General features: G+C 43.5%; 1 protein-coding gene across 13 annotated transcripts in view; it reads left to right on the forward strand.

Annotated features, from left to right (window-relative positions):
- The window catches only part of TTLL5 (tubulin tyrosine ligase like 5), a 285,253-nt gene that overhangs the window by 225,508 nt on the left and 41,849 nt on the right, over positions 1-17,896 (forward strand). For 10 of the 13 annotated variants that reach the window (XR_006218999.1, XM_042990159.1, XM_042990160.1 and 7 more), the window contains 2 exons: positions 9,558-9,637; positions 13,776-13,898. The exons of 1 other annotated variant lie outside the window; for it this stretch is intronic. Coding sequence is in view for 11 of the 12 variants with exons in the window: in XM_042990159.1 (XP_042846093.1) it covers positions 9,558-9,637; positions 13,776-13,897 (202 nt within the window). In the remaining variant the exon portion in view is untranslated. Of the gene's footprint in view, positions 1-9,557; positions 9,638-11,683; positions 11,776-13,775; positions 13,899-17,896 lie in introns of those variants that run through there. 2 more of the 13 variants (XM_042990164.1, XM_042990167.1) reach the window with 2 other exon arrangements.

The following is a 17,896-nucleotide window of genomic DNA, read 5'->3' on the forward strand; positions in this document are numbered from 1 at the left end:
TAAATGAGATCAGGTATTTTCCTGACATATATCAAGTGTCCAGTGCGTGTGTGCTGGTACAGTTATAATTTCTGCTGCCACCGCTGTGCCCTATTAAAAGAAATTGCATTCTTGTTGTTAGTAAGCTGATACTCGTAAGTATGATTTGGCTCTATCTGGCAAGGCTATGGAAATTCAAATACATTCTGAGATCCTGAATGCTAATAATGCTAGTGACTATTGAAGGCAAGGGCTTAGCTTCAAATAAAACAAAAGATTAGATTTGGACACACTGACTCCCAGTCAAGTTGTCTCCATAAGTTCACACTTAATACTCTCCTTCTGCTTCAAATACACTGCAGTGATAAAAAACACCGAAAGGACCTACCTGACCTTCAGAACGAGGGAGCCTCTCCTTGGCTCCCAAATGTGCAGAAATAACTGAGGATCAGTGAATGAGGCTGAAACACCAAGCTTTCTGAACTCTGCTTTGGGAGCAGGCAGTGACAGCCCAGAGTTCAGCCCCTGTAGCATGTTGGGGCCTAAAAGTTCCCTCCCTACCCAAGAGGAAAGACGAAGAAGCCAGGCTCATTAACTGGCAATAAAACAGTAATTTTTCAGCTGGGGACGATGTGGCCCCAGAAGACATCTGGCAATGCCTGGAGTAATTTTTGATTACCATAGCTGGGCAGGGGCGAGGGGTTTCAATTGGCATCTAATGAATCGAGTGTAGGGATGCTGGTAAACGTCCTGAAAAGCACCTGATAGTTCCCCACAACAAAGAATTATCCAGTCCAAAATGTCAGTAGCACCAAGATACTATTGGAATGCAGTGGGCTCTCCTAATGGGAGACTGATGAAACTGACAATGGACCCATTGCCTGAGGCCACATCTTTATATGAGGCTGTGGGCCTACAGAGTCAGGAGGATAATGACACACCCTTGCACCTGCTCATGTTTCAAAACTCACCTGGATTTCTAAATATGACTGAGGCAAGAGCACTGAAATACCACTGGAAAGTCTGGTTCTGGACTAGGGTGATGGGCCCTAGGTGGAAGCAGTTATAAAAACTTCTGCCAGGGAGGGGTGAGCAAATACAGAGACAAGGGAAGAAATGATTCCTATTCAGAATAAGCCTACAAACTAAAGTTGCAAAACACATGAGTAAATCTGAATCTAAGAAGGATTGCCAACAAAGCTGACAACTGGAACATGAATTCCTTAGAAATGAAATTAACATTTTTGAACAGCCAGACATGTTAGGTCCGGTATCTGGTAGGCTTATCTTGTAACATGTGATTCTGATCAGAGTATCAGAAGGGAAACCTGAGGAAGAGGTGGACAGGTTACGCTTTAAGAAATAATAACTGAGACTTCTCTGGAATTGAAGAAATAAGTGAGTCCTCGGCTAAAATATTCATCCCATGTACCAAAATAAATGCACATAGACATATCATAGTGAAACTGCAGAACACTGAGCATAAAGGGAAGAGTTACATGCTACTTGAGAGAAAATTCACAAGGGAACACAGAATCCCACATTCTTCTTTTAGAAATAGTAGGTGGCAGAAAACAAGAGCTAACAGCTTCAGAATGTTGTGGTGAAGAAACTTTCAGTCTAGAATTTTATACACAGCTAAACTGTCATTCAAGAGAAAAGCCAAAATAAAAATAATTTGAGATATTCAAAGTCTAAGAGTATACCACATGACCTTCACTGGAAGAACTAGCAAAGACTGGATAAGATAAAAGTGAACACAGAAGTGTTGGATAACATGAAGCAGTGAGGGGCCAGACTTTTATTAAGTGATAATAAATGCTAATGACTGTAAACATAATTGTTGGTCTTTTAAAAATATAAAACACGTTTGGGACAACAAAGACAAGACTGAGGGCCAAGAGGATTCAGTGGATGGCAAAAATATAGCAGGTCTGTGTCACGTTCTAAGGGCAAGACAGAAATATTAAGGGAAAAAAGTGGAAAAAATAAACTAAATTTTACGCTTAGAAAAAAATAGCTAAATAATTGATATATACTCTGTAGCTTTCAAATCCACAGAAGGAAAGAGAAGAGAATCTAGAAACTTTTGAGTCCAGTGGAAGGCAGGAAAAGAAAAAAAAGGCAAAGGAAAAGGATGGTAAGTGGAAAATAAAAACTAAGATAGTAGAAATATATCCAATTATATGAGTAATCACACTAAATGTTAACGGGATTATACTCTTCTATTAAAAGATAGATTATGAAATTGCATTTTTTTAAATAGGCTTCACATCCACTGTGGAGCCCAAAGTAGAACTTGAACTCACGACCATGAGGTCAAGACCTGAGCTGAGATCGAGTTGGACACTTAACCAACTGAGACACCCAGGCACCCAGAAATTGTACTTTTTAACATGTTTGGTTGTAGCCTGCTTAAAAGAGAGATACCTACAGTAAAAGTTCACAGTGCGAAGGATTAGAAGAAGGTAAACCATGCAATACTAATTAGGGGCATGAGTATAGCAACAGAGAAAATAGAATTAAGCAAAAAGCATTCACTGGGATGAAGAAAAGCACTGGTACGCAGTTAACATAATAAATTCAAAATCTATAAATCAAATGCTGATAACATTACAAAGAAATGTTGGAAAATTATCAATCATAGTGGGTGATTTATTTAAATCTGCTTCTATCAATAACTGATAGGTGCCTCATACAAATTTCTGAGGATTTGGACTATTTGAAATATAGAATAACAATTTGCTTTGATAAGTGGCTTTTCATGTTTCCTGACCACCACTTATAATATTAAAAAAAATACATTTTATATGCAACCTAGTAAAAATATCTAAATTATGTATATGAAATAAAAGTTTCACAAAATATCATTTCCTATTATTTGAAAAATGCCGATTGGGTCCCCTAAATTGATTTTGCAACCCCCTTACGAGCCACAGGTCATAGTCTGAAAAACATTAATAGCTCTGCATAGACTCCTGCATCCAGTAGGGAGAATATACATTCTCTTCGAGGATATGTTTACAAAAATTCAACACATACTGTCACAAATGAAGGCTCCACACATTTCAAAAAATCTGTATCCGTTTACACTCTTCAACAGTAAAAAACATTTTAATTAGGAAAAACCAAAAGGTAATGTTTAAAAAAGACTCGTGTGTTTGGAAATTTAAAAAAATTCAGTACATAATACCCAGCTGTTAGGTTATCATAATGAAAATCATAAAACACTTAGAAGTAGATGGCTGTGGAAAATGCTACGTACCACATTTGTGGGATAGCCAAAACTGCACTCAAAAGTAAACCTGGAACTTTGAATTTATTAAAAAGACAAGAACGATTGAAAATAAGTGAGCTAATCATTTAACTTGAAAAACTATAAAAAGAACAAGAGCAAATTAATCAAAATCAAAATAAAATAATAAAAATACAGAAATCACCTAGAACAGCCCAGCACATGGGAGAACACGAGAGAACAGTGCCTCGAGCAGTGTTTGGCCCATGGTAGATACTCATTAAATACTGGGTGAAGGAATGAATGAAACTGACAACAAATGGTAGACGGGGTCACATCTGGAAAGGCTAATATGGTAAATTTAAAAAAGAGGAAAGACCCACATAGATAATACTAGGAATGAAAAGGAATAAAACAACAAATATAATGGATCGTGGGTTAGACAATGTGTAGTATATTTATAAAATGGAGCCTTATGCACCACTCCTGCACAAAAGTTGACTTCACAAAGTGCTTCTTGAATTGGTCTTGTTTTCAGACCCAAATTAATACTGTTCTAATTGTTATTTGCCAAAGATTAGTATATTAGCTTCTGTTTGTGAGATGCATACATAATCCCTGGACTGATGGATTAAAGGAGGAAGCACACGTACACCTGCGTGCATGTAGGTTGTAAGGAACATTGTGAGATGTTTCATCTGTGAGTAAACATTTGCTAAGAAGACTCAAGAGTACATGTCCCTTTTGGAATTCAGTTCTATAACCTAACTTGTGCCTTGAGATTTCTTCTCTCCTTTGGGAGTTAAAAGAAGTTTGGTTGTCACCAAAGTTTTATAAAAGTGAGCAAGTGCGGGGTTTCTTTTCAGGACCTTCACAGATGCCACCATGCCTGTCTGCCACAGCCCTGGCAAGGTCAGCATTTCGAGCTCTCCTCTTCCTGTGAAATCTTGAGCACTTTTCTTTTGTGGCTCCTTCCTTCTATAGAAAGGTCATCCCCGATGTGGTGGCATGAATCCAAGATAAACTTTCACTTAAACCATTGGAACAGAAACCTAGTACCTCTGTGTTAGAGATGTGGAAAGCCTTGAAAAGAACTCGAAGAGAAACAATATAGCACCAAACCACAGTCAATCTTGTGAAGTAATGAACAAAACAGATCTTAAAGAAAGGATATCACTTTCAGAAAAGTTTCCACTGATCAAAATAATGGGAAAAAAAGAACAGAGGAAACCACAAATAAAGGAAACAAAGATCCACGAAAAAGCACGTCCGAAGCCTCACCAGCAAAATGGATAGTAGGGATTTTGCTTATTATTACCCTCCTTGACTGGCGATGATATGTCGTATAGGCTGGCTGTATGGTGTGCTCTTGACGCCAGTGGCATTCCTAGCCAGCTGTTTGATCGGCATTTATTTCCCAAGTAGAGACCAGTATTAGGAGACATCTTTCAATAATAAATGTAGGCACTATTTCGGCTTGTAGGGATACTATTTACTTGTAATGCGTTCCCGAACAATGTCTTTGAGAGGCCCAGGAAGGCTGTTCTTCCTTACTCGGGGTAGAAGTAATGCCCATGTCAGGCCTTTTCTTGGACTTCAGGAAAAGGCAAGAGATCAAAGGAGTAAGTGGGAGTGGAGCAAGTGACTTGAATCCCGGGTTAGAAAGTAGACGTTTAATACGTAAGGAAACTCTTCGGGTCCTAGCCATGAACACATCCCAAGGAAAGATCTTGCCTTCGTTGAAAAAAGCATGTCATTTTTAATGGAATTCTTCTAATTAGAATTCTTGGTTGCGACTAGCGTGCTACTGTTCATGGCTACATCATATCTTGTTTCAGTTTTGACGTGGCTCCGGTAATCGGGAAGCCTGCCCTTCGGCAGCTTTTGATAATAACACGGTTCGTTGTGTGGAGAAGAGTCTGAACTAAGCCCATCACCACAGCTGAGGTGGTAGGAAGCCTCAAACTCTCAAACCTGGGCTCTATCTCCTGTTCTTCTGTCTTCTGGAACCTATACCACTTCCAAGAAGAGCAATTATGGAACACTACGGGACTGCATGGTCACATCTAGCACTCTCCTTGGTTTAAACTCTAACTTTTGTATGTTGTAAAATTAACGGCACCTCTCTTGTCCCATCTTTTCAGTATTCCTCACTGCAAAACTCAAGACTTTTATAAGGCACTTTCCTGAGTTCATCTTTTGGTCTTCATATTCCATATGTTCCGTGATCGGAAAACAGCAGCTAACGGAGCTGCACCAAACACACATTTAGCTTTGCACATTCGGCTCTTCAGAGAGAAAGAGACTGTATGGTTTCAGTGGCGGCCGACTCCGTGTGTCGTTCTTCTTGGGGAGAGCTGGGAGACGCATCGTTCCTCCCGTCAGTCTCATTTCCCATGAGCCTCTTGTGTAGGACGGACATCCTCTGTGCCGTGTGTAATTCTCATGCTGAAAGACATGTGTTCTATGACAAGCCAGCTGCTTCATTTGGTGCACAGTTGAAGAAACAGTGGTTTGTTCTGATGCTGAAAAATGTGTGTATTAGATTTATCGGGAGGTAGTTTGTCAATCTCAAATGAGACCTCTCTTCCTAAGGGAGTTTAAGAGTAGTTGTGACCATGAGATTTCTGCCTCATAGGCCGCCAATTAACTACCTTTTGACTTTAATAGCAAGTTGCTGTTAACTTCCAGGTTCTGCGTATGTTGTGGACATTCTCCTATTTAGCACCCACATTCCATTTTCAGTCAGAGTCACTGCGTCACCCGACTTAATATTTCTGTATGTGGATAAGCTTATAGTGAATGCAAAGATGGTTAGCAATTCTAAGTAAAAATACCAATTCCAATAAAAGTTAATGTTTGTTTAGCCATTGATATAATACTAGATACCGTGCTAAGATGTGCCTTACAGTCGCCATCTTCTTTAATCCTCAACAACCCTACGAGGTAGGTCGTGGTAACTTGATGTTAAAGGACAGTAACTGACTCAGACAAGCAGGGGAATACACATCTTCCTACGTAAGGAGTTCCTAAAACACAGGCACTCCCAGGAAAGCTGCAAAGAATTATCGCAGAAGCAGATCAACAAGCGCCCTAAGTAAGCTGTGGTTCAAAAGTTCTCACTTAGGAGTGGGTTGACCAGAGGCTGGAATGTATTTTCCCAGGGAAATGATGCTTGCACGACAAAAGCGTATTTACCCACGATGTGCCTGAAGTAGTAATAACATAGACCCAAACCACTTTGTGTACCAGTGTTTTCATGGAAAAGTCCACTCTGAATTTCCTCTTGAATGGCTGTTGGACACGTTTCTCCACCGCGGGGGAAATGGGGCGCCTGTGCTAGAAACAGTAGGCTCATTAGAAGTGTTCAAAGTTTGAGTCAGCGGTGGCTCCCAAGGCCTGTGATGGGAGTTGATGGAGAAGGCAGGGTGGAAGAGTGACAGGGGATGGACAGAGGGAGAGGAACAGGAGACAGCCCATGAAGGTGAAGGGTGGGATAAGAATTCCAGAGAAGGGGGGAAAAGAGGAAAAGAATTTCAGGGAGGAGAAGAGAGGAGGAGGAGTTTAAGGATCCAGACTCACTAGTTCTAAACACCCAGGGACTCTGTTCTCCCTCAGGTAGCTCCTTGTTTGCTGCTTTTGTTTCTTCTACCGACTCTGGTATTTCGCCTGCCTGGTTCCCTTTTGCTGTTCTGCGCGATACTGAGACCAGCTTCGTGGCTTTTCTTGACGCGGCTGCCCCTAACACAGGCAAATGGCCCTAAGGGTTTTTAACCTCTGTAGAGGAAAGAGCCCATCCTAGGTTCTAGAACTTTTCCTTTTTCACTTGGACCTTGAAGAGCCAATATTAGCTAGAGATGCTTTGGGTAGTTCTTTGGGTCTATAAAGGGCTGAAATAAAATGGATAAGCATTCCCGATGTAGCTATTCAAGGTTGAGGCTTGTGGGACAAGGGAGAATTCCCTCTGTTCCTTTCTCTCCTGTTTGTCTCTACCATTCCCTTGTCCTCCAATGAAAGTGGAAAGGAGTGGGTGGGGCCGCAATCACAGCTTGCTGGAGGGGAAGGGGTCCAAGAGAGTGTGATCCTTGCATCACTGCTGGGGTGTGCTCTCCATCAGTGAGGGGGGGTGGGGGTGGACCCCCTGGGCACCTAAGCGTCTGCCAGAGTCTCCAAGTGCTCTTCGCATCACCTTCCCCTTTGCCCACTAGTCAACGTTCTCCTCACTGCTGATACAAGTCACTTGGACACCTGGGAGCTATAAAAAGCCTAGGTTCTCACACTTTATCCCGGACCCACTGAGTCAGAATCTCTAAGGGAAGGGCCTGGAGAGCTGTGTGATTAACAAGTGACCCCAGGTGGTTCCTGTCAAGGACATTTGACAAACACTGCTTGACCATCCCTCCATCTTGCTGGTCTTTAAAAGCTCCTCGGACATTCTAAACCCCTTTCTGCCTCAGGATCATTATACGTATATTCTATTTCTTCTCCACGAAAAGCTCTTTCCTGATCCCTACTCTTGGCCAATAGCTACTTCTCCTAACTTCATGACTTTGCTGAAATACGACAGTTTCAGAAAGACCATCCTTGACCACCGGTGTCACATCTCAATGAGGTTCCCTTGTTTCATTCTCTTTTTTAAAACACTTCATGCTGTTTCTCCTTAGCATTTATCACATAGTTTGTCCCTTATGTCTTTGCCTAATGTCTACCTCTTCACTAGTACCAAGCATGGAATACTTTTTGCATGGATGAATAAATGGAAAAACAGTGCCAGGAGAAGGGTTCTAAAGGTTGGATTGATTGCTGCTCAAGAAATAAAGAACTGAGCATATGAAACTTTTAGTCTTACAAAGTAAAATTTTTACACGTCAACTAAAATCAAGGTAGATGGGTCCAACAAGTAATTTGTATTTGTGGGGCAATGGATCAGATTATTTTTTAAAATATTTATTAGAGGGGCGCCTGGGTGGCTCAGTCGGTTGAGCGTCCGACTTCGGCTCAGGTCATGATCTCGCGGTCTGTGGGTTCGAGCCCCGCGTCGGGCTCTGTGCTGACAGCTCAGAGCCTGGAGCCTGTTTCAGATTCTGTGTCTCCCTCTTTCTCTGACCCTCCCCTGTTCATGCTCTCTCTCTGTCTCAAAAATAAATAAATGTTAAAAAAAAATTAAAAAAAAATATTTATTAGATACCTGATCTGTGCAAAGTGCAATGTTAACAGCCATGGCTATAACAGTGAACGAGCCGATATAATCTCTGCCTTTACGGAGCTTACTTTTTAGCAAGGATGACAGATATTAAGCAACCAGTTACACAATCCCGTAATTACAATTTTGGTAAATGCAATGAAAGAATTACAGATCTATAAGAGCCTGTAGTGATGAGATCCAGCATGGTCTGTAGGGCATCAAGCTAGCCATAGAATTTCTAAGACATGCGGCTGGGGAACCTGTGCCCAAAGCATCCAATTTACTCTGTCCTGTCTCTTGTCAAAGTTGGCATGAGGGGAGGTGCCTCTATATAACAGTTCCTCAACTTCAGCACTATTTTTTTTTTTAAGTTTATTTATTTTGAGAGAAAGAGAGAATCCCAAGCAGGCTCCACACTGTCTGCGTGGAGCCCGATGTGGGGCTTGAACCTCACGAACCATGAGATCATGAGACCTGAGCCGAAATCAAGAGTTGGACGCTTAACCGACACAGCCACCCGGGTGCCCCTCATATTCAGCACTATTGACATCTTGGGCTACAAAATCCTTTGGGGGCACCTCCCAGTGCACTTTAGGAGATATTTAGCACCATCCCTGGCCTCTACCCACCAGATTCCAGTAGACCTTGCTGTTGTGACAACAATGTGTCAACATTGCCAAACGTCCCTTGTGGAAGGGTGGGGTTGGGGACAAAGTCTGTCCCTCCTTTCTACCTCAGATGAGAACCGCTGGTCTACATGAACCTTGGTGTTTTTTTTTTTAATGCCTTTACTTATAATTTATCCAAGTCAATACTGGAAACTTCATTTATTCATTCAGTAAAGAAATATTTGTTGAATGCTTATTAGGTGCCAGGCACTGGAGACACAGCAGTAGTCCAAGCCTGTGCTTTCTTGCAATTACCTTCCAGTGGAGAGAGATGTACAACAAACTCCAATATATGTAATATTTCAGAAGACGGGGTAGTTGGTCACAGGAGTCCTTTCTGCTAAGGTGACATTTGTACCAAGTCTTGAAAGAAGCAAGGGAATGAGCCACATGACCGAGAACACCGAGAGCAAGAGGCAAAGCCATTGGAGGGCCTGCATTTGATCTAACCTTTCTATCTGCCGATCTAACCAAGCTGCTTGTGTTTCAGAGGGTCCACAGAAGGGCAGCTGAATGGACTCCAGAGCAGCCTTAACTCTGCAGCCTTTGTGCCCATCACCAGCTCCACAGGTTAGTGGACACACCAGCTCTTCCGCGGCCGGGACGACAGGGAGGGTGCTGGGCTGGGCATGTTCTCTCTTCTGCCTCCGAAGAAACCTGCAGTTCAAAGAACGAGGAAGCCTCCAGGCTTTTGAAGCATTGGCAAATGGGCACTGTAGGATGGAATGGTTTTCCAGAACTAGTTCAGGGTAGATGACATTCCTTGGTCTGGGAGAATGCTATCAGATTGGCAGCGTTTAGGCTGGTATTTGACCGGTGTTTCACTGTGCATATCGTATTCCCACCGGTAGTGTCTCTCCCTAACTCTTCAGGACAATGGAGCTCTGGTCTTCGATCATAGTCCCTGTCATGCTGATGTAATGGCCTATTGATCTATTGCCAGGTGCTTACTGAGGTCTTTTTAAAACCTCTCGTGTAGGTATCCACATCTAAGTCAGGCAACATTGGTCCAGGCATAGTCTTCTGTGAGTACTAACTCGTAAGAATATACTGATAAGTAATCAGAAAACTAAAAGAAAATCACTTGGATTCAGTTCAACAAATACTTATTATTGAATACCTACTGTGGAGAGAATGAGATGTCAGCTGAGGGACATAAAGGGTGGACCAGGCCATCCCTCCTGTCAGGGAACTTACAGACTTAGGAAAAGAGGAGAGTCAGCAGGGAGCGGGGCTGCAGGGTGGGTAAGTGTCAGGTCCTGGGGATGCAGAGAATAACCATAGACAGTTGGCGGAACACCCGCTGTGCCCGGCACAGTTCTGAATGCTTCACATGTAACAACTCATTTGTCCACAAAACAGGCATATGATAGGAACTGTGTTCCCTGTTTTACAGCTGAAGAAATAAAGGCACAGATTATGAAACATATCTAACATCTCACAGCTAGTAAATGGTGGGGCAGTATTTGAACCCGAGCGACCTGGCCCAGGCTCTTAAGGGATTAGAGAGGGCTTTCTGGAGGAAGAAACATCCAGGCGGAGGGTTGAATGTTGACACGTCTGCCGGGGGGGGGGGGGGGGGGGGGGGCGGCGCTGCGGGACTAAAGGAGTGCCAGGAAGAGGGAGCAATACTGCACAGTCGGGGGCGGGGTGAAAATGCCCCGTGTTCTGGGAGCCCTCGTGTGTCACTGTGGCGGGGGACTAGGGCACGAGCAGGGAGCAGCAAGAGAGAGGTCACGGAGGTAGCAGGGCCGGTTTGCGAGCCGTGTAGGGAACTTGGTCCTGAGTGCAATAAGGAGCCCTCAGGGAGTCTAGAGCCAGGGGATGAGGGGTGTGCGTGCGACATAATACACCTTAACATGATGCCAGATCTCCCAGAAGCCTGGTTAGACTGTATCACAGGGAGAATTATGCACACCTCCGGCTTACTGTGGGGTTCGAGGAAGCCACATATAGAGAAAGGCTCTATAACCACACCCACATCAGGTAATAAGAGTATAAAGACTTTGTTCTCTGCTTAATATTTTAGAACCCGAATTCAAGAAATAGTTGATGGGTATCTACTTGCCCCTTCCCTCCCCCCAAAAAGAATGACTAGGATACGGTAGTTATTTTTAAGGAATGAACATTTCCCCCTGGAAGTTGGTGCGGCCTGGGAAGCGGGCGGCCGGGAGAACTGTGCACTGTACACACAGCTGAATATATCTGTCCACAAACTGCTGCAGCCAGAGAGGTTTGCGGAGCACAGGAGATCCAGGAAACCTGCCTGCTGCATTTGCAGGTCTAACTAACGTATTAAGTACAAGACGGAACGCTCTGCGTAGACTCTGGCCAGGGAAGTTGGAAATTTGAGGGGCCAGGTGGGTCATACTCTCGGCATCTCGCTTATGAATTAATATTTATCGACTGCCGAAGTTATGTGTTAGAGATTTTGTAACCATTGTAATGACCGCAGTGTCAGCCTAAAACCACAGAACAAAGGGAAAAGTTGTATATTAGTTATATAAAGGTTGTATACTGTATACTGTATATTAGAATCCCTGGATTCTAGTATCTCCCTTTTCCCTCTGCTTCTACCTTAAGACGAGTGCATTATTTTTTTTTCGCCTTGTTTAGGTAGCCTGCTGTTCACTGCTTTTCTCTCCATTGACTCTGGACCTCTAAAGTGCCTTGAATTTGTTTCTAGTCTGTGATTTTCCTGGTGTTCCCGATCCTCAGTTAAAGAAACACTGATGAACTTGGTACACGAGTCTCAGGCATTTTCCACACTTCCCAATAAACATTTTGCCTTAGCGGTATAATGGTAACTAACCCTGTTAGAGTTATTTATACAGCTAGTAAGTAACTACCTGGCACTTGAGTGTTTCGGCTACAAATCATGCGTTTTTCTGTATGACACATAGATTTGAAGGTGTTATTCTAGGGGTTCAGAAGGGTGTCCTATAAAAAGGTTAGGTAGCTATTAGAGACATTTTTCTTTAAACCCAGAAGAAGGGAGAGTAGCCCCTGTAATAAGTCAGTTATATGGCTCTCAGAGATAGGAAGTTTGTGCCTCTACAGGAATCGCTAAGCTGACTTTGAAAAGGTATTTAGCCCCTGTCTGGTCCAGTTAACTCAGTTGGTTAAACATGGTATTATTGAGTCCACGAATATAGCAAAAGTCTGTTTCCTGGCCCCTTGACTCTTCTGCAAGTCTAGCCAACCAGGCCTTAAAGCTGTGTGACTTTGTTCCTTGGGCGCCTGAGATACTGGTTCATCCCAGGGCTCTGTTGAAAAACAACTCAGAATCCTTCCCCACTGATGGTGACCTAGTGACAGTCTTTTAAGTGTGGATGTTAAATGAGGTAGTGGACATGAAAGCTGCTAGCAAAAGGTCTGGAATGCTCCATGAATGTTACTTTTTCCTTGACTTCCCTACCTCAGGCTATGTATTCTGAGTTTGCTATGGGAGGCAAGACGTAGAGTCAGCAAATTTGGAAATTTGAGAAGGAAGCTAGAGTGAGGGCCTTTGGCTCAAAGCCAAAGCCATTGGCCTTCATTCTTTATAACCATGGCGTTCTGGAGTTTAGAAGTGGTGATGGGGAACTAAAATAGCAGAGAGTACCAGATTAGATAACTGGCATTTCTCTCGTGCGGACTTCATAGCGTAAACTACCATTCTCGCAGGGTCTGAGGCCATACCAGCTGCCCTCATCCCTGGCCCTAGCTTCTGCCTACGCCTCTTCTGTCCTGGAGCCCTGCCTCTATCTGCCCCCCGCCCCAGTTTGTTTGTTTTGTTTTGTTTTGTTTAAAAAGCTCTTACTTACTGGTCTGGAGTTGGTGGAAAGATTCTTTGAACACCAATGCTGGATTTCATTTACAAGAAGTGAGCAACAGTGTCCTTGTTAAATATTTGCTATTTGGGGCCTTGATAAAACATACATTTTAGCTTTATCCTCCTTGTTTGCATGGGGCTGGGGCAGCAGCCCATCAGTGTGCCTCTGCCCGCCCACCTCCCTGCCTCCCTGTAATACAAGACAAAGGAACTTACTTTAATAGAAAGTAAACCCAGTGGACCTTAAACTCTGAGGATCTAGAAGTCACTTTAACTTTCAAGCGAAATGATTTGCTGGGCAATTCTCAGCGGAATGACCTCTTTTTATTATCAGATTCTTATTCTTTTCACCAAGCGTTATCTAGTTGTTATAGATCCTGGATGGATCTGGAATATAAGAAGTGAATAGTGAAAATGAATACAGCTCTTAAGATGCTTGCCCTCGTGTCTCACATCCTTTGTTACTCCCAAAACGTTCTTCTCTTCCCAGAGCCAGAGGGATAAGAATTTGGGTTTCCGTACTCTTATGGTGTTAGAAAGCAAAGGGCACAGGTGTGGTGTTTGGCCGGAAATGGAGCATCAGCATCTGGGCAAACAATGATCCCCTAAAGCCTAGTTTTGTTTTGTTTTGTTTTCTTGAAATACACATAGGTGTTTTCTCCTTTCTTTATGTTCAATGTATTTCTCAGCCTTCTCTTTCCTTCTTTGGTCCCTTCTGTCGCCCGCCACCTAATGCTAGATATTAGGCGTTTTTCTGGGCCTGGTGTCCCTGGCTAGTCTTCTGTCTGGTTTTTGTCCTATCCTAAAACCTAGTTTTAGATTTGACCTCTTGTCCTTTCACCAAGATCAAATAAAGTGTTAAGTAGGGATTTTTTTTTTTTTTACATTTTTCAGGACCTTTGGAAGCTCCCCAAGTTATTTTCGCCAGATCCAAACCCTTGCCCACACAATCTGGAGCCCTTGCTACAGTTATAGGACAGAGAAAATCAAAGTCGGTGAAGTCAGGGCCAATTTAAGGTAACAGTAAGAATAAGAGCATATTTTTTTATTATAACTTGCTGACTTTATGCCACAGCAAGAGGCTTAATAGCTATCAAGAGAAGCGATAGTTTCTCAAAATGACAAGGAAATTGACATTTTGTAAAACCAGAGCTCAGAAGGAGTCTCCAAACTGTGGGTCAAAGTTAAGCTACTCCTAGCTTGCTTCTGTAATAGCCTGCCAGTAGGTGGCGCTGTGGCAGTAAGAAATTTCCTCACTATTCTGGAGGGTTTTGTTTAAAACCATGGGGACATTGAGGCCAATCAAAGAAAGAAACTAAAGCTATAATTGAGTTATCACAGGTAAAGTGTAACAGAATACATTGGAGAGAATGATATTTGAAGTTCAAATCGCAATAGTCTCTAAAGAGAATGTTCTCAGTGATATTTATTATTTTAAAGAAGGCTTTTAGACTAGAGTCGTGTAGTTTGTGAACTGGACTTTCAAATAATGGGAGGCAGGAAGGAAGAAAATTAAAAAATAGTTTTTGGGGGGTGAGGCTGAGTGAGTAATTATGCTGTGTGTCTGAGTTAAGATCAGCATATGCTATAACTGGCCACGAAACAAACCGTAAATCCCAGCCTACCACCCATCCGTAGAAATCTGACTTTGAAGGGTCGGCCTGACTTGATCTTGTGAGGCTGTACCCACACTTCACCAGCGCTGCCCCACAGTATTTTGTTCCCAGCTGTGGCCTTCAAAACTTTCCAGAAAATTCTCTGAAACCACAAGGTTTTGATGATTCCTTTCCTCTTTGCTCTACCCTACACACTGAAGCATTAATGGCACACCTGCTATGAGCTTAATACCCTTCTTACCTCTGGGGGAATACTTACAAGCTTATTTGAGAAGCATTATTCATCAAAATACCCCAGGAGAGCAAAGGAGGGAGGAAAATTATTTACCCACCACAGGATTCATTTACATTGGATCAGAGAGCTTCAAATATCTTTCCCCAGCCCATCTAAACTCTTTCCAAAAAGGAATGAGAAGAGAGAAGGGAACACCAAATCCATGGCTTGGTCATCTACCAAAATGTACCAGAAAAACTGAAAACAACTCGAGTTCTATTGGTAATACTTGGCCAATGGGCCTTTAATTCTGATATCCAATGATGAACAACTAATGAAATATAGAAAACTAAAGCGAGAAGGTCAATATTTCCTTGAGGAGACTGGCAGCCAGGAGAATGAATGCGACATCAAGCTCCAAACTAAACCGATGGCCTGCCAAGAAGCACTAATGTCCCATCGGCTTCCAGGACTGTGAGACTTGGACCCTGCCGCCGTTGTAATATCACTTTCCTTGAACCTATTTCATTAGTATCCCTTACAGTCCACCCAGAACATTACATGGCAAAGTAGGATCATCAGGAGAGAAGCCTTGGGAAAGAGCCCATCTCTCAACACTTAAATCTCTTGCAAACACAGCCCTGCTGAGCCTGAGCGGCACATAAGCTAGGGAGGGTGATGCTGTACTTTGTAGTTAGCTGAGGCGGTAAGACCTCATGCCAAGCGTGCATGGCCTCGACGCAGAGTGGGTCAGGGGGCCTCAGAAGACCAGGCTGCCATGGTGCAGCACGACCAGCTGGGAGGCTCCGGAGGCAGGCCCACCAGCCTGGCAGGTGGTAGGTGTCAGATGGCCATGGGCTGCCTCTCCCTGAATAGGAGAAATACGTAGTTCACAAAGTGAGGAGGCAGAACCCCAGCGTCCGTGTCCCATCACCCAGATGCTTGTTTTCTCCTTGCTGTGAATGCAGTAGAGGCACGATCACTGCTCGGGCCAGAGGTCCCTTAAACCACAGTCACAGACGAATGTTATCACGAGCTGTAATGATCCTAGAGCCTCTTCATATATGGGGTTCGGGAGGCAGGCAGGTTAGATGCGAAGATTGAAGTATGCTTGCATAGCATGTTATCTAAGACAGAAAACATCAGTTGTCCTGATCAAAGAACGAAGGAGCTGCACTTAAGCATGCTGGGGACTCGGACTTTCTAAGACCCCCACTATGCTGCCCCAGGCAAGGGTCGTATTTAAATAGATACATTATTTTGCATCTTCTTAGATTCTGTATTGTCTGTTTGGCATCCCTTCATCACAGAGCCAGTTAACTATGTTTTCTGTATTCTCGATGCTTTGACATTTGGGGCCTCACCGAGCCAGAGAGAAACTGCCCCTCCCAGGGCTAGCTAATTCCTAGAGATCATAACAACTTGCCCACGAGTATGCCTTTCAAATAGAAGCTAACCAGTCCCAAGTTTATATCCCCAACCGCCTCCTTATCTAGCTCTCACATGGAACACCCACATTTCCCTTGCCCCAGATTGCTCCAGGGCCAGGTACAACTAGAGAGCACTGCTGGAGCCCGTAGCCCACCAGAATCCTTAAAACGAGCCAGCCTTAAGCTGTTTACCCTGCTCTGCCTTGCCTTTCCCGGGGAAATCCCAAGTAAGGTTATGGCCTCGGCTTTCTCCTCACTCCTGTCTTCTGTCTCCTGACCACACTGGTGTTTTCCTCTGTGACCCCGTGTGGCACGCAGTGACCTTCTCTCTGGGACGCTGAGTGTAATCAGCTTGCCCCTGCCAAGCCCTGTTCTCATCTCCTCCAGAGCCACACTGACTTAACCATACCATACCCAACTTGTACACCCTTAGAACAAACATCAACAGAGTGAATGTCTTTACTGTGCAGTGCGAGGAGCCAGGGAAAAAAATCTCCATCAATTAGGTTTATACCACTAAGTTCTAAGCAACTGGTCACAGCACTCACTTCATTATAGGCTGTGTTGTATAAGTGGTGTTTTAACAGTGTGTGTGGTGCTAGCCTTAATCTAGCTGCAGCCACACATGAAGGATGTGGATCCCTCTCCATGGCAAAGTCGCCTGGCTGTCAGCCATTGAAATTTCATGCTTTCCTGTCCCGAGGCCTCTTCTTTTCATTTAGTAACTGTTTCTACATTCAGAAACAAAACCCAAGCATAGCAGAACAACCTGGTTGGAAGTGGGGGAGGAAACAACCTGGCTTTCAGTTTGGGGGGATGTAGGGGAACACTTCCAAGATCCTCTAAGGGGGTTCATTTGCCTTAAAGAAAACCAGGGAACTCTATTCCTGAAATGGATTAAGAAGTGGACCACTAAGAAAGATAAGATCTGAAAATTGATATTGTCTCTTGCTGAGCTGGCAAACTGCCAAGAGAGGAGTGATGATTCTTCAATTGTTAACAATTACTACTTTGTTAGAAAGAGACAAGGAAAGCGCAGCGGCCCCTTTCTCAAATTACATTTATGTTACAGAAGCGCACACACCTCCTGGAAAAAATGCTTGGCACCCTGGATTGTGAGGCTTGTACCTACCACTGCCTCTTGCTGCAGATTCGTATTGTCCTGTGTAATATCCGTTCACTTTGGGTGGGAAAAGATCCTGTTTATTCTTGTATTCCTGAACTGGGCAGGTAACCGGCATAACATTGCCTTACTTTGTAAGTTTTTATACTTATCGCTACAAGTTATCAATCTATACTCTGTGGTTATCCGTCCCATGAACCCACACATCTTGCTGCTAATTTCAATGAAATGCTTGTTATAGGCACATACCTTTGCTTTACCACCCTTATATCCCCAGGTCATAATTGCTCCTAAACGTTCTAAAGAAAGAAATGACATGCTAAGCCATGCCTGCCTTTGGAAAAAGCAAGCTTTGTGCATGGAAATATTTACAACGCTGCTCGCCTGATCTGTAGCATGTACTGGGCCCCAAAGTGTGTGGGTGGATACGCGTAGGACGCGGAGAATGGTGACTTGATGTGCATTGCCCCGTTGGCATGATTGGTGCGGATATTTATGCTTTATTCTTTGAAATTATAAAGAGAAAGACTTGGATTCTCTTGTCCTCCGAATGAAGAACATCGCTGGTAAAAGTGGAACAATAGCGTCTCCTACTTCTTTGTATTCTCCTCTTTGGAACACCCAAGTATTTC

Source organism: Panthera tigris, chromosome B3 (genome assembly GCF_018350195.1).
Source record: "Panthera tigris isolate Pti1 chromosome B3, P.tigris_Pti1_mat1.1, whole genome shotgun sequence".
NCBI classification, from domain to species: Eukaryota; Metazoa; Chordata; class Mammalia; order Carnivora; family Felidae; genus Panthera; species Panthera tigris.